At 47.7% G+C, this 23,552-nt stretch overlaps 1 protein-coding gene across 5 annotated transcripts in view; it reads left to right on the top strand.

Moving 5' to 3' along the window:
• Window positions 1-23,552, top strand: part of TNIK (TRAF2 and NCK interacting kinase) — a 147,516-nt gene that overhangs the window by 25,134 nt on the left and 98,830 nt on the right. For all 5 annotated transcript variants that reach the window (XR_004060948.1, XR_004060950.1, XR_004060949.1 and 2 more), the window contains exon 2: window positions 1,748-1,813. Coding sequence is in view for 1 of the 5 variants with exons in the window: in XM_030954010.1 (XP_030809870.1) it covers window positions 1,748-1,813 (66 nt within the window). In the remaining 4 variants the exon portion in view is untranslated. The remainder of the gene's footprint in view (window positions 1-1,747; window positions 1,814-23,552) is intronic.

The raw sequence follows: 23,552 nt of genomic DNA, 5'->3' as shown, positions 1-23,552 counted from the left end.
ACAGCAGCTGCTGCCATGCTTCCCTCTCCCCACCTCCTCACCCAGTGTGGAAACCCGGTGTCAGTTCCCTTTCCCATCCATTCCTGGCATTTCCCTGCCTGGTACCAAGGCAGCAAAACCCACAGGCTATCCACACCCAGCTGAGATGCTGCATGCTGGAAACCTGTTGTGCTGCAGCTTCACCTGTGTCCAGCCCAAGAGTCTGGATGCAGGTTTGTTTGTACATGTGTTCTCGGTGGTCTCCTCCAGCACAGCTTCCCTGCCCTTTGCTGCAGATTGTCCTGCTGAATCTGAGTGTTGTTCCCACCGTGGAGTACCCCAGGGTTCCCCAGGCAGCCTGAGGAAGCTGCTGGTAGATGATGGAGGAGCAGGCAGAGGGGGGATGTGGCATTTCTGAATGATCAGAGTCGTTCTGTCACCCTGTCATGGAGCTGTGCCAAACCCCGGCCTCTCCATGGCAGCACATGTTCCTGGCTGGGTGGAAAGCTGCCCCAGCCACGTCAGGACACAGATTAATTTACTTTTGTGGCACTGCTACTGGATGAACCTTGCTTCTCAGCTTCTCACAAAGATCCAGTGTTTGACTTTTGGACCCACAAGCATCTTGAGTTCATGCAGCTTTGTAATGAATGAAACCTCTGTGTCCGTAACAGGGTGGTGGGTGTCCATCTCCTCTCTCCTCAGGAGTGCTGCTGGCTGATCCTCCTTGGGAGGTATCCCTGGGAGCTGGTATCCCTGGGCTTACTGGGATGCCAAGTCATCCAGCAGCTCAACTAACCCCAGCAGGGAGGATGAGGATGGGTGGTGGTGTGGGAGGCAAGGTCACACACAGACCCCTGGGATGTCAGGATGCCTCCACATCTGCCAGCTTCCAGGGGGATTGTGCTCTCCAAAATTGGAGTGATGAGTACAGGAAAAGGAGGAGGAGCAGGAGAGTATAATAAAGCCTCTGGAAGGGGAAAACCCATCCAGAGGAGAAAATAGCAGCAATGGTTATTCCTTCTTTCTTTCTTTCTCCACCCTCCCTCGTACCTCACTGTTTGTATCATCTTTGGGCTGTGCTGGTGCACGTGTATGTGACTGCACTTCCCCTGGCTGGGCACACGCCAAGTGCAGGGGGGTGTGGGAACGGGGTTTCCTGCTTTGTTGCCACCTTTACAAGGTGTTGTGTCCTCATATAGCATTGCCTTGGAGCTGCTCATCTCAACTGGCAAACTGGGATGTCAGCAGCCAGGGTGCACCAAACCAAAAATGACCTTTAGACCAAGTAACACTAAAGCTGCTGACCTCAGGAACAGACCTGGAAACCCCTGCTTTGAGCCCCAGAATGGCACCCTGCCAGTTGGATTGTTTTATTCCAAAGCTGATGCATAAGAAAAGCTAACTTTTAACAGCAAATGTTTGCTGTTGCATTTAAAGCATGCACTGAGTGTTCATAGATTGAGCAGATCACAGTCAAATGCATGGATGCTCACTCACAGACACCTGCCTGGCATCTCCCAGCCCAGGTGCTGGAGGTGGGCAGCACCTGGCAGGTCTGTGCTGCCCACAGTGCTGGGGCTGCCCACACAGGACTGTCACCTGGACAGTGCCACACTTCTGCTCATTGTCCCTGTAATTCCCATCCCTGGTCTGCCTGAAAACCACTCAAAACCCTTGTCAGAAAAATGTTGATCTTCATCAAACATTTATTTTTTCAGAAGTCTATAAATATTGCTTATTTAACATTCTTTCTCTTTTCTCCTAGGATCCCGCAGGAATCTTTGAATTGGTTGAGCTCGTTGGCAATGGTACCTACGGGCAGGTCTATAAGGTAAGAGTTCCAGCTGAAGTGATGCTGTTTGCCCTGGCTGTGTGTTGAACATGGAACATCCCAGCACATGACCTTGACTAGGCTTTGACCATTTCAAACCTGACAAGGAGCCTTGCTGAACTCTGACCCTTTGGTCTTGTGTGCAAGCACCGTGTAGCACACAGAGCTCTTACAATAAGCATTTCACATTAGCTCTGAAACTGTCACAAGAAAATGAATTGCTTTTTTTTCTCCCCCTTTCTCCCCAGTTGCTTTTTATTGATTAGATGATGAGGAGGGAGTGAGAAGTCTGTGCTTTAATAGCTAAATCTCGATCTCATCTAAGAACTGAGTTTACGGCTGCAATAGTCTGCCAAATGAGTTTGCTACAGTCTAGTGCTCTGCTTGCACACAGGCTGGCTGCCATCCTTTCCACTGGCAGCAACCTGCTGCAGGATTAAAAATACTATTAAAATGTTTTTATTAAAGTGTCTGTTACAGTCAGTAGGATTGCTTTAAGTTTTTCTAAACATCTAGAAGCAGCAAGCCAGATGAGAATAGTGACGGGACTGTGGAGAGCAGGATTTTAAAAGCATGAACTTCTTTACAAGCATATTTGAAATGCCCCTCTGCTGTATTGTATCACCTGTCCCAAACACTTCTTAGCTTAGGGGATTTCCAGATTTTATCTTGGTGGGGTCTTTTTATGGACTGTTCCTTCTGCATTTGGGGTGGGACTGAATTATTTCAAAGTCTGGGGTTATCTGTGTTTATATGTGGTGGGGGGATGTTTCCTGTCATGGTTGCTTGAGGAATTTGCCAACTTTTATGGTTCTGCTGGGAGTCAGTAGCTCCCCTGGGCCTCATTCTCCAAGAAACTCCTGTGTGTGTGGGCACAAGTGCTGTGTACACGTGTACTATGCGTGTGTGGGCACACAGAGATCCTGTTTACCCGTCATGCCCGTGTTTCATTTTGACTATAGAAAAGAATATACTCATGTGCTCCTACTCTGTGGTTTTGGAGACACAGCTCTTGCTTGTCATGCTCTAAAAGACAGCAAGCTGCCCCTGCTGAAGAGAATGGTGTTCAAAGAGCCAAGATTCCCCCATCCTCCTGCTGCTGTAGACTAATCCTATCAGTAGAAGGATCAAGGGATTGAAGTGAACCGAAGATGAACTGGGACTTCTGGAGTTTTAAATGTGTGAATTTTTGAACTGAAACAGATTTAAAAAAAATAACAAAAACAAAGGAAAAACCACCCCACCCCAAAGCTGTTCTTATCAAGGTTATATTCCAGAGAGCCTTCCCCTCTGGTATTCATTGTTTTCCCACCATGTGCTCCCTGCCATGGGAGCTCTCGTCTGAACTGTTTTTCTTCTCAGCTGCTAAAATAACGGTGGAAGGTGACCTAATTTTAACTGGTTCATATTTCTAACAATCCGTGGAAACTATGTGCCTGTAACAGCCTTTTCAAAGCGTCGTGTGTTTTTGTGGAGAGCAAAAAAGGGAAATAAGCTGGTGCTGCTGGTTGTGTGGCTCAGCTGATCGGGTTTCCTCTTGCTGGGTTCAGTTCTTTCTGTGTGTTACCTCAAAGGGGAAAAAAAACCCACCCAGAAATGTCCCAAGTGTAGGCTGAAGGTTTCTGTGTTCCTTTTCCCCGTGCTGTACAAGGGGAAAATCCTCCTCCTAACTGTTTTTAACGTGCTGGAGTCACTGGATTGTCCTCGGTGTGATTCACGTGGTGCCGGTGCCAGACGGGATGGTGACGGGGGTGGAGGGGAAAACGTTGCTGTCCAAACCAAATTAGTAACTATTGAGGTATGAGCTCAGGCTAAGCCTGACTTCACAGCTCTCCTAAGCTGGAGTCCTGGAGTAGCACACGCTCTATAAACAAAAGGAGACTTTGATATAAAACATACATAACTGTTTATGGTGTCCCACCCTAAAAGCCAGCGTGGAAATAAGATCTCTGCCATTCTTTTTCTCCAGATACCACCGCTGTATTTATCTCTTGCAGCAAAACAAATGGATCAACTTTCAAGACACACAGACCTTCTGGCTCCATTCTAAATCAGCCCTTAGAAGTGATCCATACCTAGGAGCAGCGTCCTCTGTAATTAGATGGTTGTTCCACTGCCATTTCCAAACCCTTCTCAGGCAGGGCTGGACTGTTCACAGAACCATTCAGTTTGGAAAAGGTCTTTAAGATTGAGTTCCAGACAATAACCCAGCATTGCCAAGCCCACCATGTCCCTAAGTGCCACATCTACACATCTGTTAATTCCCTGCAAGGATGGTGACCTACCCCTCTGTGCTGTGTTACCTGAGGGGCACCATTGCTGCCCTCCTAGAGAGTGTTGCACCTCTGGTTGTGTTTTTGGGTTCTGGTGCTGGCTGCCAGGCCGAGCTCTGCAGGTCCAACCCCTGTGCTCTCAGCCAGGAGCAGTCACCTGGCGAGCATCACCCCCCCTTCTCATGGCTGGTCCCTCTCTGAAGCAAGAAAAGCAACTTTGCTGTTGGAAAGAGGCGGAAGTGAGATGTTTATTCCAGGCAGGGGATGATGTCTCCCCTAGAAAATCTGATATAGCAGCAATGTCTGACCCTGCTGCATGGCCACGTTTGTGCTGGAGACTGCAGGTGTCCTGGTGAGAACCAGCTGGCCTGCCCAGGACCTGGGGAGAAAATGTGCAAGGTGCAGACTTCCCAACGATCCCATGGGATAAAGGGCATGGTTATGTTCTTACAGCTGAATGATCTCACAGCCCTGCAGGTTGAGGAGCCTGAGAAGTGTCTGGGAGTACCACAGTAACAGGAGCCCTCAGAGAGCAGGGATTCATGGAGCCTCAGCATCTGCTGTGTTGGAGAGGCTGGGGAGCCCCTGGCACAGCACATGCCTTCTCCTTGCTCGTGGGAGGAGAGCTGTGTTGGCCAAGCCTGGAGCGCCCTGAGAGCTCCCAGAAGGAGGGCACCACTGCCAGGGCCTGTGCACCGGGATGCAGCTGCTGCTGCTTTGATCCTGCTTTCTGGGTCATGGTTTGAAGATCCCTTTCAGGTGGTTCACTGTGCTCCTGTGAATCAAAGCCTTGTTTTCTGAGCCTTGTGCTCGAGGCAAAGGCCATGGGTTCTGTTTGACCTCTGTATTTTCAAGTAAAGGTCTTCCTTTGCTCAGAGCAGCAGGTTAAAATATCCCTTTGGTTCTTCCCAGCTCTGGCCATACCCCAGTGACACCTGGGCACTGCAGGAGCCCTCGGCAGTGACCTGCTCTGCTCTCACTTCTCTAACCCCAACCACAAGCTCCTCACTCTGGAAAAATGCAGAGAGAAATAACATTCCTTGTTCGCTGCTTAACAATCTCCTGTGAATAGCTCAATTTTTATTTTAATGAGGGACTGCACTGGTGATGATTTATCTCTCTAATTGAATTGGAAGCTTTTCTTTATTTTCTAATAATCCTGCATCTAATGTTACAGATTGTAAACTGGTTTTGATGAAAGACTGAGAACTTGCTAGCTTCTGTGCCAGACATTGTTGCAGTAGTGAATTTTTGTGTCCTTGGATTTTATTTTTGTTATAGGTATTTAAGGAAATGACTATTAGAAATACAATGAGTTGGATTTGGGGAATTAAGCCTTTGCCTCACTGGTTTTTAGCTGATGGCTGAAAGCAACTCTAAACACAAAACTCACTAGGACTCTTCAGAGCATTATCTAAACTGTGAGGGAATGCTGCTTTTATGTCCCAGAACATTATTATTGCTGTTTATTTCTACTCTGCATGAGAGCAAACAAATACTCCTTAAAATACTGCGTGTGCTTAGATTGCCTGGATAGATCAGGGCCACAACCAGTGGGGTGTCCAGCACCAATAAATAGAAGGGTTCAAAGGAAAAGGATACTGGGCTTCTCAGAAATACCTGTCCAGTGGATGGGTGCAAAGCTTGGGTACACATCCATTTACTGTGCATGGAGTAAGTGGAAAACCAGAGCAATCCCCCAGTGTTTTTATGGGCTTAGCCATGGCCTGTGGATGGTGTCAGCCAGGAAGGATTTTGATGCATGCCTTCACAGTAGTGAGAAAAAAAAAATCAGGTAATAGATCAGATGGTAACCTTTGTACTTCTCATCTTGTGTGTTTTACAACATGGAAGTAAATGATGTTGAGATTATGTATTCACGTTCTCCTTCCCCACTGTGCCAGGCGGACAGCGGTCATTAATGCCAAGTGCTGCTTTGCCTGGTTCCCTGGGATGTGGCTCTCCATTTACAGCTCCAGCAAGGTTTTATTTTACAGGATACAAGATATAGAGTATGTGGGCACCTCTGTAACTGCACAATAACTATTGATTGCTTAATTATCTGGTAAATGCCATATAATCAGCGAGCTATTATCAGCAATAGGCTGTGCTCTAATTTAGAGTGTGTGGGATCCACGTGCCGCCCGTGTCAGCTGTGCCCCTCCAAGGAGCTGCTTTACCTTCCCCACCTGATGGGGCAGGGCAGGGAATCACCCCTGGGAGCCACCCCAGGGCAGGTGCAGCACCTCTGCAGCCCTCTGCCAGCCCAAGTGAGGCAGCTGTTTGAAGGCAATGTGGTTTTTGCAATTGCTTTTTGTTTTAGTATGCTTGTCTGTCTGTCTGGGGTAAAATACACACGGGAAAAGACTGAAGAAATGCATCCCAGGGTCTTTAGTCAGGACTTACTTATTGCCCAGCTGGTATTTGCCAGAAGTCAGGGCCAATCCACCTGGAGGCAAATGCCCAGGTTTGACCTAGTAGGTGGAGATATTGAGGTGTGGGGGTATTTGAAAGTAAATAAAATATTTGAAATCCAAGTCACCTGTTGCTGGAGAGCTGGGAGCAGCAGGACTGCTGGGACAATTTGGTTGCTGAGACAAACCTGGGGGAATGTCCCAGGCACAAGCCTGTGTTTGATAGTGTTGTCTTGGAGTTTGCAGATGTGTGTCCTGCACTCCTGGGTGCTATTTGTGCACTCCATGCACAGTGGCATCCTTCCTCCTGGCATCCCCAGGCATTCCACCAGTGCAGGCTGGTGGGGTAGCAGGTAAATATCCTAAAGAAAGACTTTTAGAAGACTCCTTTTTCCTTTAACTTATTTTTGAGGGTGGATATGAGAAAATAGAGTGGAGTCTGTGCTGTGTTTTAAGTTGCCTGACATCTGTCTCAGTCTGGCTGCTGCTGATCGAGTGCTGGGCCTTTGCATCTGCCCTGGTGAGAGCAGAGACTCTACAGGTTCCTGGGTCATTAACAGGAGTTCAGGTAATTAGCCTGAGTGAAGAATGACAGTAATTGTTTTTAATCAGTTTGTTTATTGTCTCCCTTTCTGAAAGGCTGATGGTCAATAGCTCGATAATTAATCTCTGCTGCTTTATCCGTGTGGAAGAAGCTACCATGCTGCACAAAATTAATATTTCCTGGGGATTGTTGCTGCAAAGAATTCACTGTAGTTTACATACACAGCTTTTATTGCTGCACACTGACTGCTGTGCCTTGCTGGAGAGGCCAGACTGAAGTGTGCACCCCAGTGCCTGCAGAGCAGGTCGTGCTGCCACACACCCTTGTCCCAACACCTGGCCTGATGTGCTGGGTGCTGGTCCTGTGTACACCAAGGGCACCTGGTGCCCCCACTCACAGGCTGCTGAAGGAATTCAGAGCCCCATCATCCTGCAGGCTAAACAAGCAGCTCTAACCCTAGACAGCTGTTGCATTTGAAGGAGCACTGCGAGCATTTCTCTTTTCCCACCTTCATGTTTATAAAATGAACTGTGATGTTGTTGGGTGTGACTTGGGCATTGGTGGTTCTGGTGTTGTATCCTCAGCTTTGGGTCTTTTTTTATGTTTTCAAGCTCTTCAGAGGCTGCTTTTGGTGCAGGCTGAGTGTAACCACCCGTGTGTGAATGTGTGCAGCCATCCCTCCTCGTGCTCTGCTGGTCCCTCTGGTCTGGGAAGCTTCTGGCTTTCCCCATGGTTTGGTGCTGCTCTCAGAGCCTGCTCCAGGGGACTGAGGCAGGGAAGCACTTTGTGTCTGCCCACCCTGCCCTGTCCCAGGCTCTTCCTTCCCCTGGGATGGTTTTGGTGTTGGCTGGAACGCTCACATCCACATCCACACACAGACCCTTGTGGGCGGGCACTGGCTGCTCATCACCTTCAAGGTCAGGGATGGCCTGAGTGTGGAAAGGATTTACAAGACTTACAAGCTGCTTTATAATCCTTCTGTATGACAAGCCCAGTATTAAATATTAAGCCACTGTTTCTGCTGGGATGGTTCTGTGTGCCAGCAGAGAGGATGGTGCTGCTGTGTGGGGATGCTCACCAGGGCTGGGGTCTCACTGCTTCCACAGGCACCACCTCACAGGTGGTGCTGGGCTTTTCCCAGCTCTTTCTGGGTTGCAGGAAGGAGCTGGGCTGGAGTACTGATGTGTGATAACTCCTGTAGCCTTATCAGAAGGAAAATGGGCAACCTCAATGTATCAGCTTCCCCACGATGTTATAGTAGCTCTGGAGGAGAAGGTCCTTTCCACGCTGACTCAAATGGAGTGTGTGTGTTTCTGAAATGCAGATTTGTTTTTGCCATGCAGGCAAGGAAGTCTGAACTGAAAAATGCTTAAAATGATGCTTCATTCTTATTTAGAAAAAAAAAAAAAAAAAGGGAAAAGCTTTGTTACCAGAGCAACTGGTACATCTTGTGCTACTTCATTTCTCTGAAACACAGAGCGAGCCCTCAGCCCTCCCTCCCCCCGACAAGAAACCAACCCCCACACACCTACACACCAATATGTCACATTAGCTTTGCTGCTTTCTGAATAATGTAAGGGAAAGGTGCTTTTTCAGTCCTGGAGAAGGCAGGTTATAAAAGGTGATTAAAAATGTCTATGTATTGCCTCCCTTTAAATCTCTGTTCCCTTTCCGTCCCTGCTGAGTTTGTGAAGGGAAAGGGCAGGGTGAAGGTCAGGAGCAGATTGATGTGTCTGTGGAGTGACATTTGTCCAGTCTACCTTGCATTGCTAGTTGCTCTGATTCTCTAAATACTGCACAGCTTTGCAGGACCAAAAAAAAATATCTGCAATGTCTTAGGGTTAAAAAAGCTGCTTTTGAAGATGCCAAGTAAAGTCAGTGGTGCTGCAAGGCGTGGGGAATGTGGTGGTTGGGTCTGCAGTGCCATTTGTGTGGGTGCCAGGCATGGATAGGGACAGAGGGAGAGCCCTCTCCTTGGCCTGTGGCGTTACAAGGTGCTCTGTGCAAGCAGCTTCATCCATCCAGTGCCACATTCTCCTGTCCCAGAGGAATGCCTGGGCTGGGAACTCAGACTTGGCTTTTGTCAGATCTTTTGTGGGGGCACTGAGAGTGAGAGGTGAGGGTGCAGTTTGGGGGAGGTGTTTAGCGAAGAGCCAGCTTTCAGAATCGGGGTTACTGCGTGTGAAAGCAGCACTCTCTGTTCTGGGAGGGGTGGCTTCTCCTCTGCTGAAGCTCCCACTGCTCTGCTCACTGTAGTATCTTACCAGCAGTGTTCTACAAGGGTGTGGCTGTGGCTGGTGGGTGCTATAAGGCTTGGGTGGGCTACAAAACACATTTGCTTTTGGGTTATATCCCTCTAATGGGAACCCTGGACTGGTGAGGAGCTTCTTGCTCTCAGCAGAAGCTGATACCTGCTGTTTTTAGCAGATGTAAACTTGGATATTGTATTTTAAGAAGTAACAGGCTCTTTTAGTGGATTGGAGCCTGGTGCAGTGCACAGAGAGCTGGGGGCCAGGACCTCACTGCTGTGGACTTCTCCAGTGACCTTTGCTAAGTGCCTCCTTTCCCATCTTTCTTTCCCATCCCTGTCCTTGCCCCTTTCCCGATATAATCAGAAACAGAGCAACGCTGGGGTGGTTTGGGGGGCAGAGCTGGGAGCTGCTGGGTGGTACCAGCATTGGAAATCCATCTCTGAGGCCATGGGGAGGCTGAGTGCCTCTGCACCAGCATTTTGGAAACAAAATGCTGGGAGCAAGGCTGACTCCCAGAGGAGCAAGTAGAGCAGCTGCTGCTAGGTCAGCTGAGGAAAACAACCGAGAGAAGCACTGAAAAATAGGTTTTGGAGCTGGGAGGTGTTTTTGTTCCTCCCAGCTCTGGAGGTGCCACTCTCAGCTAGGAAGATGCTTTTTAGAGAAGGGAATAGGAGGAGCAGCAAGCTGTAAACGCTGGTCCAGGCTGTGGATTTGAAGCTTTTGCAAATGCTGTGGTGTTTTGTCTTCAGAGACGTTTCTCGCTTGTCACTTTTTTGTGTCGCTCCAAGTTTTGATGCAGCTTGACTCGTGGCTGACCCTGAGGACTGGGAGGCAAGTGATGCCTACAGGGAGCTGGCTGGAGCTCTGCAGCTTCTCCTGGTTCTGCTTTGAAGGCTCACTGCAGAGAGAATGGTGCCTCTCTTCAAATCTGCTCTTTATTCTTAGGTTTACCTGGGAAGCCCTTTACACTAATTACCTAAAGATGGAAAGTGCCAAGCAAACACAGCCTGCTTCCAAATGTTGTGGGATTTTTCTCCTCTTCTTGCATAAGAATGGCAGATTGGTGTAAATTTTTTTTTGTTTTGTTTAAGTCTTCCTATTTTTTGTGTGTCTTTAGGTGTCTTAAATTCTTGTGTTGAAATGTGCACAAGAAGTGTGTGGCTAGAAGCCCAGCTCCATCCTCACATGCCCTTGTCTCCAGCCCATCTCAGCTGGTGTGTGGGTGGCTGGGAAGGAGGTCAGCTTGGGCTGCAGACAGAGCTGCAGTTAGCTGGAGAGGGATGTGGGGGAACCTGAGCCTTTGTTAGCACCAGCTGAGGTGATCCAGCCCAGAGAGTCCTGTCAGGTGCCACAGCCTCCTCTCCCTGTGCCCAGGGCTCACCCTGGGGTGTGGAGCATCCCAGCCCACAGTCACCTGCCTTGGGCTGGGCTCCAGACCTGCGCACTGATGTCCCAGTGATTGCTGGTGTTCTCTAACTTCCCTCCTCAAGCTTTTTTTGCTCTCCACTGGAGCAGGGCAGTGCTTTTAAAGTGTAGGTAAATGCTCCTTTTTCTTTTTTTTCTGACTATAGTGTAATGACCAGGGCATTGGGCTGTGGGGCTTTGTGCCTGCATTCAGGTCAGAGTCTTGTGTGGCAGTGTTGATTTGCATTTAAAAAGCCCCAAACTTACTGTGGGTGTTGCTGAGGAAAGGTTGAACGTGTCAGCCTCAATGGCAAAGGAAACAGAGGTAAGCAGATGTGCTGGGAGAGATGAACATCTCTCCTGCTCTGGTCTCTGGGGCCAGCAGGGTGAGATGGGGACAGGGAGCCATTTCATCCTTCCAGCTTAACTCTGTTCTTCTTGCTTTGCATCCCCCTTTGAAAAGATGAGAGATTTCCAGCATATCTTGCAGTTTATAAGGCTTTCCTTGGTATTGTAATTTCTCCCTGAGCCAAACCTTATTTGAGGATAAGATGCCTCATTCAGTAACTTGAGCATTCGGAAGTCTCCAGCCAACCTCCCCTGTCCCCACTTGGGACATAAAAACCTCTTCAGAGTCAGAAGCTCTCACTGACAACAGGAAAAGCTAGAAATGCATCTTTGTTTTCCAGAGGTAGAAATTCAATATAAGCAGTCATCAGGGCTTAGGAAAAATTGCAGATTCCACTGGACTTGCCATTAGTCTCTTGTTTTTTTAGAGCAGTTATGACTGTAGTTGAAATGGGCAGCACCAGTGGAAATGCCTCTGCATTCCTGGACTTCAGAGATTTTCCCTTTCACACTTTTATTCAGCAGGTCCAGGATCAAGGCCAAACCTTTTCTACATAACTAATAGAAAGACAGCCAGTTCAGCAGAATTTCTGTAAATAGCCTGTTCCAGATGAGTTGTGAATTGTGTATGTGAATGCCAATAAGGCTAACACAAGGGGTAGTTTGCCAAAGAAGATGGAAATCTTGTGTTAGAGAAACAGGCTTCTGAAACACAATGTCAGATGACATTTTTGGACTCTGCAGAAACATTGTTTGCTGTAGTCATGAAACTGCCCAAAATGCAGATGAGTTTTGACCCGTGGCACTGAAGGACAGCATCCAGGGGGTGAGTGCTGGTCACAGGAAACATTCAGCACCAACTGAAAATCCTGCAGCAGCCCAGCAGTGAGCTGGGCCCTTGAACACCTGCTGAAAGAACTCCTCCAGTATTTTTAATGTATATATATTTTTGTCAGTTTAAAAACTGACAAAAGCCAGCATCTGTTGGGATAGTCATGGTGTGGTTTGGAGGTACTCTGCCTTTAGCATCCACACCGATTTGGGGGCTGGAGGGAGGGGTGGGCATCACAGGGAGGTCACTCAGCTGGGCAGTGGTCCAGGGCATGGCTGTCCCTCAGCAGTGATGCTGTCCATGGAGTTCAGCCCCCACAGGAGCAGCTGGGTTCAAGGTCTGTCACTGTTCAGCCATTAAAAGCCACCATGGATGTGGAGGGGTGCACTGTTCCTTCATGCCCTCTGCCCTGTAACTCCTTGCACTGCAGATGGATTTGCTGTGCTGGCTTGCTGGGTTGTGCAGCCCCAGGAGAGCCAGGTTACAGCTTTTGGCTTGAGGGAGAGCTGGTTCTCAAGCCATTTGTGTGTCTGTGGCCTGGGCTGACTCAGGCTCTGTGAATCATTGGCATTTATCCTTGTGCAGAGAAAGCACAACACATCTGCTCACCCAAGGTAAGCACTACAGCACCACCTCCATCTTCCAACCTTTTATTCCCTTGTGGCAATCTTGGGGATTTGATTTGGTTTGGTTTGGGTCTTTTTTACTTGCATCTGCCCACAGTAACTCAAACTTGGCATGGCCCAGGAAATTTGGTGCTTTTCCCATGCAGATGCAGGGTTGCAGAGTGGTGCCAGCAGCTCCAGAGGGCACCTGGCTAAGGGGATTAGCCAAAGGGCTCAGAGAGGGCACAATTTTGGGCTGTGCCATGTGTCTAAGATCACTCTTCTTCCTCCAAATCTGTCATCTTTCTTCTAGAAAGAGCCCTAAACGTGTGACACAGTGCCTGGGCTTGTGTTTGGAGGACTCTGTACATCAGCAGATGGATTTAAACCCAGTGGGGGCAGTGGAATGTGCCTGCCAGTGAGGGTGCAAGAAGCCCCAGGCAGCTGTGGGAGCATCCCGCATCCCTGGGGACGGGATGCAGCTCCTGGCACAGCCACAGCAGTGTGTGCCTTTGCCTCTGCTGGTTACTGCCTGCAGCACTATTCCAGGGCTAGGGAATGTTCTTGGGCTTGGGGAGCCCACAGCTGAGCTGGCATGGGGAGAAATCCAGTGACAGGCAACAGCAAATGAATGCTCTTGAAAGCTCCAGCAGATGCTCCCAGTATTGAGTTTTCTTCTTCCCTCACTGGTGACTGTCTACAACCTGTTTGGGAAGGCACTTGAGAAGAAATAAGGTAATTACATAATTTAATAACAGGTGTGAGAGTGGCATTCTGAGCACAGCAGCAGTGTGGAGGAGCTGGGGCTGTGGAACGTGACTTGTCTTGCACGGCACAGATTAATCACATCAGCTCCTGGGAGACAGGTCTGCCAGAGAGGTGCTTGTGCTGGATGCACTGTTCATATCACTCAAATTAGGCTGTGTACAAGAGCTAATAAAAACAGGAGGAGAGAATTTCAGCAGAAGGGATCAATAACTTGAAAGCGTTTTAATTCAAAACTAGAAAAATGAGAGAGGTTATGGGCAAGGAGAGTATGTTAATAAAGGAAAATGAGTATTTGTTACTGCTGGTGTGAAATGAGATAATTTAAGAGATGTTCTAAGTGCCTTTTGTCACAGTTAATGCCTTTTGTTAGGTTTCCAAGCAAAATGGAGCCTGCGACTTTCAATTTCAGGGTTCTCAGATGATCAAAATACCGTGGGGCAGCTTGATCATCTCATGCTTTACTGGAATGAGGTCATCAATAACTTTTGCCTGGGTGTGATTTACACAGTTGTCAGTGTCTGAATTGCCATAATATGTCTCTGCCCAGGAAAAATGCTGCATTTGGAGGGGAGGGGGGAGGAAACCAACAAAGCAGAAGCTCTCTGGGTAGTTGGTTCACTGCTAATAATGCATACAGAAAAGTGATTACTTGTGATCCATTCAAACAGAAAGGCTCAGCCTCTAAAGCTGGAGGCATGGAAGCTGTTACAAGGTCAAGCAGTGTCCTTTAAGGAGAAATAGGTGGCAGATACTGTCAGTGGCAGATAACACATCTGCAGCATCATGAGAAGTACATCTGAAATTAAGATTAAAGGTGCTTTGCACTTGTGTGGAGAGGGGGAAAAGAGAAGTTAGAGATGAAATCAGGAAAAAGAGGATTAGCTTTTGGTGGGTGACAGGCAATAGCTCTGGCCAGGGAGAGATTTAAGCAGCAAAGTGCTCAGTAACCCAGGGAATTATCAAAGGTTTCTGCAGCTGCTTCCAACTGATGGTCTTCAAGAGCCCGAAATTCTTTGTGTTTGAACCTTTCTCTCACGCCAAGCCTGTGTGTGTATGTGCACGTGCAAAATCTCATCTGCAGCTCCATATGTCAAGCTGGGAATGCAAAGACCAGAGGCCCTGGTCATCCTCACTTGCAGGAGTCTGCTTTAATTTTAGATGCCTTATTTACACTGAGGCAAAAGGGGACCTGATCTGCAGCTATGCTGGCAGACCTCATTCTTTTGTTGACTTACACTGTGGGTCAGGGCACCAAGAGCTTCTAAAAATGAAGTCATTGTGTCTGGGCAGATGTTTTCAAGTCTCTGCTTTCATAAATGGGGCTGGGAAGCTTTGCTGAAGGTCCTGCAGGAGAAAGTGGATCTGTTGACTGATGGGTATGAGGTAAAGTTAGCTTATTTTAGGTGTTGAAGAGGATGGCACTAAGTTTTGTCAGTCTCACAATGCTGAGAAACCCTAATTTGTGAAGATAGGTTTTGGCTGTAACCTCTTTGAGGGGTAGAAATACTTTGACCCTTAATAACTGTGGTATGGCAGTGGCTTCACAGGTGGGAAATTTGGATTTGTGTTTCCAACTTAAAGTGTTCCCAAAGGAAAACACCTTCCCTGAAGCAGAAGGAGAAAGATCCAAGGCATCAAATGTGCTTCTCCTGCACCTTGGGAAAACACCACAGCCAACCAGAACCTAGGAGGTTTTCATTCAGATTGGACCCCTTGGTGCAAATCTTGTTTTTGCAAAATCTTAAAAATGCTTGGGGTTTGTTCCATTGTGGGAAAAAAGAGTGTTTGCACACTCAAGCATTTGGAGGAACCTCGATGGTTTCCTGGTGGTGATCAGCGGTGCCCAGGGCTGCTGGTCTGCAGTTCTGCTTGCTTCCTCTGTGGCAAGATGCTCACTGACATCCAGATTATCAGGTCCATAAATACCCAGGCATCTGGGAGGCCTTCCTGGTGTCTGGTCTGTAGCTGACCTTTCATTTTGCTGGCAGAAAACGAAGATTAGCCTTGAGATCAGCAGACTGCAGTGGAGATTGCACATCCATGCTGTCAGATAAAAATAGAAACAGAAACTGGAAAGGGGAAATATCATATCTGTTAAAGATCATCTGTGTGCTATTAATGTGCCAGTGACCAGGCCTCTCCCTGAGCTTGTGAGAGCTTTACCTGCTTAAAAAAGTTGTGTCTGAACTACACCAACCTCCCAAGTTTCTTGCGTCCTTCTTGTACATATGTGGACCGTGCCTCCTCCATTTTCTCATGTGTCCAAACCAGTCTTATCAAAGGAGCATAGTGTTTAATCCAAGGCAAGCCTCAGAAGAATAAACTGCTTTGGTTTTCGTAGTCTGGTACAAAATTATTTCTGCATTTCTTGGCACTTAGTTATTAATGAGGCATTTGTTCTGTTTGCTTGAAAACCTCCCAGCAGCCAGCACGTGTGTGCTATGCAAATTATTTGTGGTTTGGTTAAATACTGTTTTACTAGGAAGGGGAATAACTGAAATTAGTAGAGGAAAAATAAGTAATATTAACCCTCTGTAGGCTGTTCACTTGTTAATTGTTTTGGTGATTTGGCTCTTGAACTGAGTGTGCCACTGTGGTAAATGGCAATTTGGGATGTGGGCTTGAATAGTCACGTACCCCTGAGTGCTTATTTTGTGTGGCAGTGGTCCAAAAAACTGCCAGCGTCCTAATTAACACACTTTTTCAATGGACAGTATTAATATTCATACTATTATAATGTAAAATGAGTAATTTGAATAGACAGAATACCTTGCACTCTCTTGCTCTCTTGTGGATTAACCTACAAAAGGCCACTGGCACTCATCCTTTCAGGCCTTAATGGGTACAGAGGCTTCTAATAAAACTGTTTGGAGCAGAGGTGCCTACAAATGTGTAGCAGATATAGTGCATGTGGTAGGGATGGTGATAATTTGTTAGAGTGGTGAAGGGAAATGTGAAGGGAAATGGTTGTAATAGATGAGCACCTCCAAATGATGGAGGAGTGAGGCAGCTCTCGGGGGTGACTGGCCCCACAACATCCATCTAAATGGTGTCAGCCTGGCAGCAGTGATGCAGGAGTCCCTCAGCTGAGCTGGTGCTCAGAGGAAAATAGTACTGAGGGGGAGAAGGCAGATATATGTCTGACTGGAAAACAAAAGACTCGCAAGGCTGGTTTGTTTTATTGATGCCCACCATTAGAGGCTACCACAAGATCTACTGCTGAGTGTAGGAAAAAAAGGAATGGAAGTGCAGAGAATGCTGTGAAAGAAAAGGGATTCACCCAGGGGAAAAAGCAGAGGTGCAACTGAAGCAGGAAACACTGGGTTTAGCCAAGAGGTTGAGCTGTGAGGATTGTGGGGTGTGTTTGGGTAAGCCCAAGTCAGTTACCAAAGGATCCAGGTTACTCCATTCAGCTGAGATATGTGCCCTGTATCTGCACAAACTGTCCTATAGCAGACACCCTCTGCCTCTCCCAAGCTCTGACTGACCTTGAGTCCTCAAAGGAAAACTGGCCTTGGGGTCTGTATTGAGGGAAACCACTGCTGAAAAAGCCAGACAGGTCTCAGCACATCTTCAGCACTTGGTGCCAAGAAGAAGGCTGTTAGCTGGGGGAATGAGCTTTGCAGATGCTCCATCCTCTAAAGAGCCCTTGCTGGTGCAAAGAGTGCAAAGGAAGCTTTGGTAGCTGCAGGTTTGGCTGTGGTCCCTGCAGGCCTTGGGATCCTGCGGAGGAGCTGGTCTGTCTTCAGCAGCAGAGGAGAAAACCTGTGTGAGTGCAGAATGGATGACGACAAATTTGAGTGGCTCGGGGTAGGAACGAGATCACTTTCAGAAGCATCAGGGGAGACTTTGAAGAATGGATGAAAGGGAGCTGAGTGAGCAGGCAGCTGTGGACACAGATTACCTGGACCCAGGGTAGTTTTTGGTGGCGTCACACACAATCTGTGCATTCCCAGGGCCTGGCACTGCTCGTGGTCTCTTATGGAGGATGCAGACACACCTTAGAGCTCAACAAGCCAAAGGCATCTGTGAGGAGCAGTGTTTTTCTGCAGAGGAAGGTGACTCTGTAGTGCTACAGGGTTCAGTGTTGAAACTGATTTAGTTCACTTTGTGTATGGGTAGCTTTGGCTTCTGAATGAAAACTTAACCATGGAAAGTGCAGCTGCTCAGTCAGAGCAGCAAACCCCTTTCTGCAGAGCCTGGCCTGATTCTGCTCTGCTGGTGGCATCCTTGTGTCTGTCTGTGGCCTGTACAAGTTGTTGGAATGGGGCAAACCACTTTTCCTGAAGGTTATTCATCAGCCCCTCTGCCAGCAGCCAAGATGGGGAGACAGGACTGAGTTACCCAGCTGACTTCAGGTGCTGCCTTCTGCCTGGGGGTAGGACCTGAAGCAGTGTGTGTGCCTGCCCAGGCTGCATCCCTTGACTGGTCAAAGATGGGTGGCATCTCCTCCTCTCAAACAGCTTCAAATACCTCTTTCTATGGTATGCTCAGGATGAACTCTTACCTTTGCTACCACCTGTGGGCTCTTCCCATAACCTGGGATTTGGTGCATCGCATGCAAACCCTGAACACGGGTGATTTACACTGCATTGCACTTTCAAACCCTGGCACATTTGTGCCAACACCAGTGGCCACATTAGTGATGACTTGGTGCATCCTGTCCGTCCCCATCTTCATTAAATAATCATCCTATAAATAATGGACTCAGCCCAAAGATCTGCACTGAGCTCTGGTACCTGGAGAGCAGCTCTGTGGGTCTGTTCCCATCAACTTCTGGGTAGGCACATTCCCATAGATATCAGCAGGACTGGCAGTTAGTCTTCCTCGCTCTGTTAACTCCGTTTAATATTAAATATTATAGATCTTTATTTTTTAAGGTGAAAGGAGACAAGAAGTATGTTTTCAGGCTGTCCCAGAGATTACTTGAGTCTCTAAACAAAGGACCCACTAGAAAGGTTGGAGACATCCCATTAGCTGGGAACTCATGGAAAAATTAGAGGCTTTTAGAGCCCAGGTTAGTGTTGTGAATTAAACACAGGTGAAAACCTGATTTGTTATTGCAGCATTATGTGAACTAGCAAACCTCCTGCAAGGAGTTTGTGATTTAATGATGGAAAATAAAAGTCCACATCCCAGATGCTTCTCCATGGTGGCTGTGAGGGCTGGGGCTGGCAGGTTCCCTGTCGGCTTTCACCCTCTGCAGCTCCCTTCCTTGAAGATATTTTGGTGAGCAGTGAAACAGCCAGTGAGGCAAAAAAAAACAACCCAAAGAAAGGAGAGAGGAATAATAATACTACATGTAATGCTGAAGCCAGTTGGGAGGGGAGGGGAGCAGGGCCGAGTGGTGCAGAGCTGTGAGTCACAGGCAGCTCCGCTCCCGTGCGAGCCGGGCGAGCGCAATCCTGCAGCATCGCTGCTGCCAGCCTTGGCAGCTCCCTGCCATGGGGCTGCCCTGCTTCCCACATCCCTCATCCTCCTCCATGCTCCTTTCCAGCCCCGTGTCTCCCACCATGGGCACTGGGGATGCTCATGCCAGTGCCCTTTGCTCCAGTGAGCTCCAGGAATGGGAATTGTGTCTGGAGCGAGGTGCCCGGTGCTGGTGGCACTGCTGGGCATCCTCCTGCTGGGCACAGGCTCTGCTCAGCTGAGCTCCCTTGCTGCTGCTTCCATCTGCCTGTGTCTTTGCTGCCAGAGTTCATAGAAGCACCGAAATCTATTTTCCTGCCCACACTTGCTTGTCCTTAGGTGTCCTCTTTTTGTAGAGCGGTTTCATTTAATTGATTATTTTTCAGAACTTTTGGGAAGAAGCCTCAGAGAAGGCCTTAAAATAGAGAAATCATGTAAGTTTAAATATTTTTGAGGAAGGCTGGGAAAATATTCTGCAGCCTGCTCTGTGACCTTTCCATGTCTCCTAGGAGGCTGAGATCAACTTGTTTTTGAATAATCCCCTATTTGCATTGTTGTATAGCTGCATGTTTTGCTTCAAGGTGAACAGAAGTCTCAAATGTACTGACTGGTGGCAAGCCAGGGCTGATGCCAGGAGGGTGTATCCATCAGAACACCACGGCACAGAGCATGATTTTTTTATTTTTATTTAATCTCATGAGAAGGCTACAGTTAGCCAGGCCAGGCTTAAGGTCAGGCTCAGCTCCGCCTAAAAGCTCTCATGGTATTTTGTTCAGTTGAGCTTTAGAGGGTTTATTGCTTCATTTTTTAGCCTCAAGCCAGAAATTGTTTTCCCCCTTTTTGCAGGAAGGACGTTTTCTCACAGATCCTTTGCTTTGCTGATGACGGAAGGAAATTCTTCCGAGCCAAAATATTCAAATGATGGTTTCCTTCTAGAAAAAAATAATATCCCTTTTTCTTTTTTTTTTTTCTTTTTTATTTTTTTTTCTCTTCACTGTAAAGTGTGTGTATAACACTATACCCGTCTGGGGAATGTGCTGTATTTTTAAGCTTTGGTTCCCATTCTGGGGTTTTGCTTTGTTTTTAACACATCTTTGCAGCATGAGCAGCTGCTGTTCCAGCTAGCTCTGCTCACTCCACATGGAGACACATTTAATGAAAGGTCTTCCAAGGCTCCCCTTTCTTAGCCACATGCCTTTTCCTGCCCTGGCCCGAGGTGAAGCGTGGCTGCTCCTGGAGGAGCCCGGAGTGCCCTTTGTGGGAGCAGCTCGTGGCAGCGGCTGCTGAGGTGACAGTGCCCTCCATTCCAGCTGGAGCAGAGCTGTCAGCCAGCAGCCCGAGAGGAGCACAGGAATGAACTCTTTATTTCCTAATTACTGTTATTTTGGCAGATTGTTCTGAAGGGTCTGTAACTGATCTCTGCTGCGGTGACTTTGGCAAGGGGTGGCTCACTCCAGCCTCGCCTGCAGAGCTGTGTTGTCCTGGTGCAGCATTCTCAGCCTTTGTCAAAGCACTGTTCCTTGCTAATTTTCTGTAATGGTGGAGGTACTGCAAGCTGGGACTGAGCAGACAGTGAGAGCTGCAGTGGAGGGGTCTGTGTGTTCACCCATCCTTCCTTGCCCCCCGGGCTCCCTGGCTGCCCCAGGCAGTGCAGGTAGCAGAGATGCTGTTCTGGAATGGCCACCCTGATGTCAGGGTTAGCCAGGGAGATGTCAGGACACATATTGTTTTGAACAGAATGAGGTATCTGCTTACAAAGCAAATGACTTCTCTTGGTTAGGTTGAGAGCCTCACAAATTTGCAAATTCTGGGCTGTGCAGAGATGAGGCACCCAGCCTGCTTAGTGTTGCAGTGAGGAGAGGAGATCACCTCTGTGGTTATTTAAGGATAAATCAATCAATGCTCAATCTCATCCATATTTGCTCCTAACGTGTTTATTTACGTGCCCAGCCCAGGCAAATGAAGAGCCCTTTTAAAATCAGGGGGGAGAAGGTGCTCCAGTCAAAATGGAAAATGACTTTCTGCAGCATTTTATCTTAAATCCAGTCTCAGTTATTGCTCCAGGACTAGCTGGGTGTGATGAAGAGCCAGGAGCCAGCAGATTACTTCAAATATTTTTTTTTTATTTTTCCTGAGGAGACAGAGGGGGGGAAAAAGCTGTCAGGGTTCTTACACCAATAGGGAAGGGAGGGGTAAGAGGGAAGCCCCAAGGGGTTTGCTGCTGCCAGGGTGGAGGCACAGGGGTCCCAGCCCTGCACCTTGGGCCACATCCTGGCCTGTCAGAGGAAGCAGTCACTGTTCCTTTAGAGGGACAGAGGGTTGCATGGTGGCAGGACACAGTGAGGCTGGCAGCTGAGTCATGGCTGCAGCAAGGGGATGCTTGGGGAGCAGGGACCATCACCCTGGTGTCCCCAGAACATCCCTGCTGCCCTGCAGGGCTTCAGATGGGCCCCAGCACAGTGGAGCAGGCATCACCTCCAGCAATTAAGTTTTTCTTCATTCCCATCATCTTTCAGTTCTGAAGCAGCATTTACATTCATATCCATTTTTTCCCTGGCTGCTGCTGCTGCATTTGTGCCGGGGGAACCTTTTTGGAGAGTGCCTTTGACAGAAATGTGTTTTCTTATCCCTTGAAGCTGAAAGCCATAAAGAAAGAATGAGTTTAATGAACAGACCTTGCCGAATCACCACCTTGAAGCTCTAGCTGCTCATGTGAATCAAAACTGGCTGAAAGTAGGTCATATAGTAAAAATGAATTAGGCTTACTTCACATTTTATTGACTCTGCCAGTTTTTCATTCATAGCGGCTTATAGTTTGGAATGTATCTTGTCTTTTTAATGCTAGACTGAGATAAAAGGGGAGAGCATTGTTCCTTATTCCCTCCCTTTTGCCTTGCATGTTTCTGGTGGTTGATTTTATGATGGCTGGACTTTCTCTTTCCCGTTTATTTATTCCTTTGTTCTCCTGCACTCAAGAACTGCTTAAATGATGACCATAATATGTTCACAAGTGGGAATTCAGCCTGGTCCCAAAAGCTTGTGTAACACTTAAATTAGTCTTAAAGCTTCTGAGAAGGGTTGAAGAGGTGAGGTGGTGGTTGGGGCAGAGGGGTTACACTGGCATCTTCTCCTTGGGGCTGGGCTGGGTAGCAGGATGGCATCGTGTGGGTTAGCACAGGGAGGAGCCAGTCCTCTGCTGCCAGCCTCTGCCCCTCTGAGAAATCCTGGATTTTGGGGTGGTTGGACCTACCTCACCATCTGGCAGATGATGGGCTCCACCTGTTAATTCATTCAGTGATGCTCAGCTGCATCTTGGGCAGCTTATTCGGATCAAACTTTTAATTTTGGTGTAAATCCTTCAAGTGTCAGTGGTTCCACTGCTCGTCCATCCATCCCTGCTTGTGATTAAATACTCTCACTCATAAATGGTGCTCTTTATTTCCCATTAGTCTTTGTCTATTTTCAGTTTGGAGTCATTTGGTCTTGTGGTCTTTGTCTGCCATTTTCTGCCTCTGTCTGGAATTGTGATTTTTCCTGAAGTTTCTGCTGGAGTGAAACAGTCTGGTCTCAGCTTTAACAAGAAGCTGTGAGAAAGAGGATGGAGAGAAGGCAGAAACATTGCAGTGGTGGGATCCCTGACTTGTGCATGCAGTGTTCATTTAAAAGACATTTTTTAAGGGAGACACATAATACACAGCACTGAGATCTTGTCTTTAGGATTTCTGTTGTGGCTACTGGCAAAAGAGGAATTAGGGCAGCTTCTGTAATGATGGATGATTTTTTCCTGCCTCCTGTCTCTGTTGCCTACTCTAGATGGCACATACTTTAAGGAGGTGAAAAATCCCTACTGATAAATTAGGATTTGTTTTGCCCCCTTTTCTGTGCAATTACAGCTAACTGCTTTGATCTCAGCTGAAGACCTTTATCCAATGACAGAATATAAATCTTCTCTACCTGTGGTTTCATAACTTAAAGAAATATAGCCAGAAACTGTCTGGGTAGGAAGAGAAAGTCCCTGCTGGTAGCCCTGTACCAGCTGACTGGGGAGGGCACAGCAGATAGTACAAGTACCCTCTGTCCTTATAATTACTGCTGGACAATCCACACATTACCTAAAATCCCAGCTTGAAAAAATTAAACCATTTAATCTTGTATAATACAATGTGAGACATAGATGAAGGCCTGTAAGTAAGCCACTATTCTACTCCAGAAAAGACCTTCATTGACTATTATGTGAACAATAAATCTTCCATTTTCTGTTAAGAAACAGTAATTACAGAATCTTCAGCTGCGATGGGTATCTCCTGCTGACAATAAAAGTCTGTCCTCCAGCACATCATCAGCATCTTGGTGATGGATGCTGTGGACTACACTGTAAAGATAATATAAAATACTGTCTGTAGTATGTGCTGGCAGCCCTTTTTTAAGCCTTGTGAGTGCAGATTGGGAAGGTGCTCTGTGTATCCAGGAACACGTCTTGTTTGTCACACTTTCTGTTTTTAACAGTTCCAGGGTATTTTTGCTGTTTGGCTCGGTTGCTAGCAAGGAGCTCCAGGGATGTAAGCTCTGCTCTTTGGTAGGTAGGAAGCTGCCTCAGCAGACATGGCAGAGAGAGATGACCTCTTTCACTGCTTCACCAGCAAAATCGAAGTGGAAAGCTGGGTGGATCAATGGAGCCATAATCCAGTTTCCCAGGGTGGAACTGGGTCATGGGAGGGTTGGGAGCTGAGCTGTGACCAGGAACCTGCCTGTGGGTGCAGCTCCAGCACTCAGGGACACCTCAAGGTCACATCCAGCTGCTGTTCCTGTTCAATCTGATGGGCACTGGCTGCCCTACAACAGGTATTTGTATGGGAACCAGGTGAGGGGATCAAAAGGAATTATCTTCTA

The sequence above is a fragment of the Camarhynchus parvulus genome, chromosome 9 (genome assembly GCF_901933205.1).
Source record: "Camarhynchus parvulus chromosome 9, STF_HiC, whole genome shotgun sequence".
In the NCBI taxonomy this organism is placed as follows: Eukaryota; Metazoa; Chordata; class Aves; order Passeriformes; family Thraupidae; genus Camarhynchus; species Camarhynchus parvulus.
This window is presented reverse-complemented; position numbering and strand designations above follow the sequence as displayed.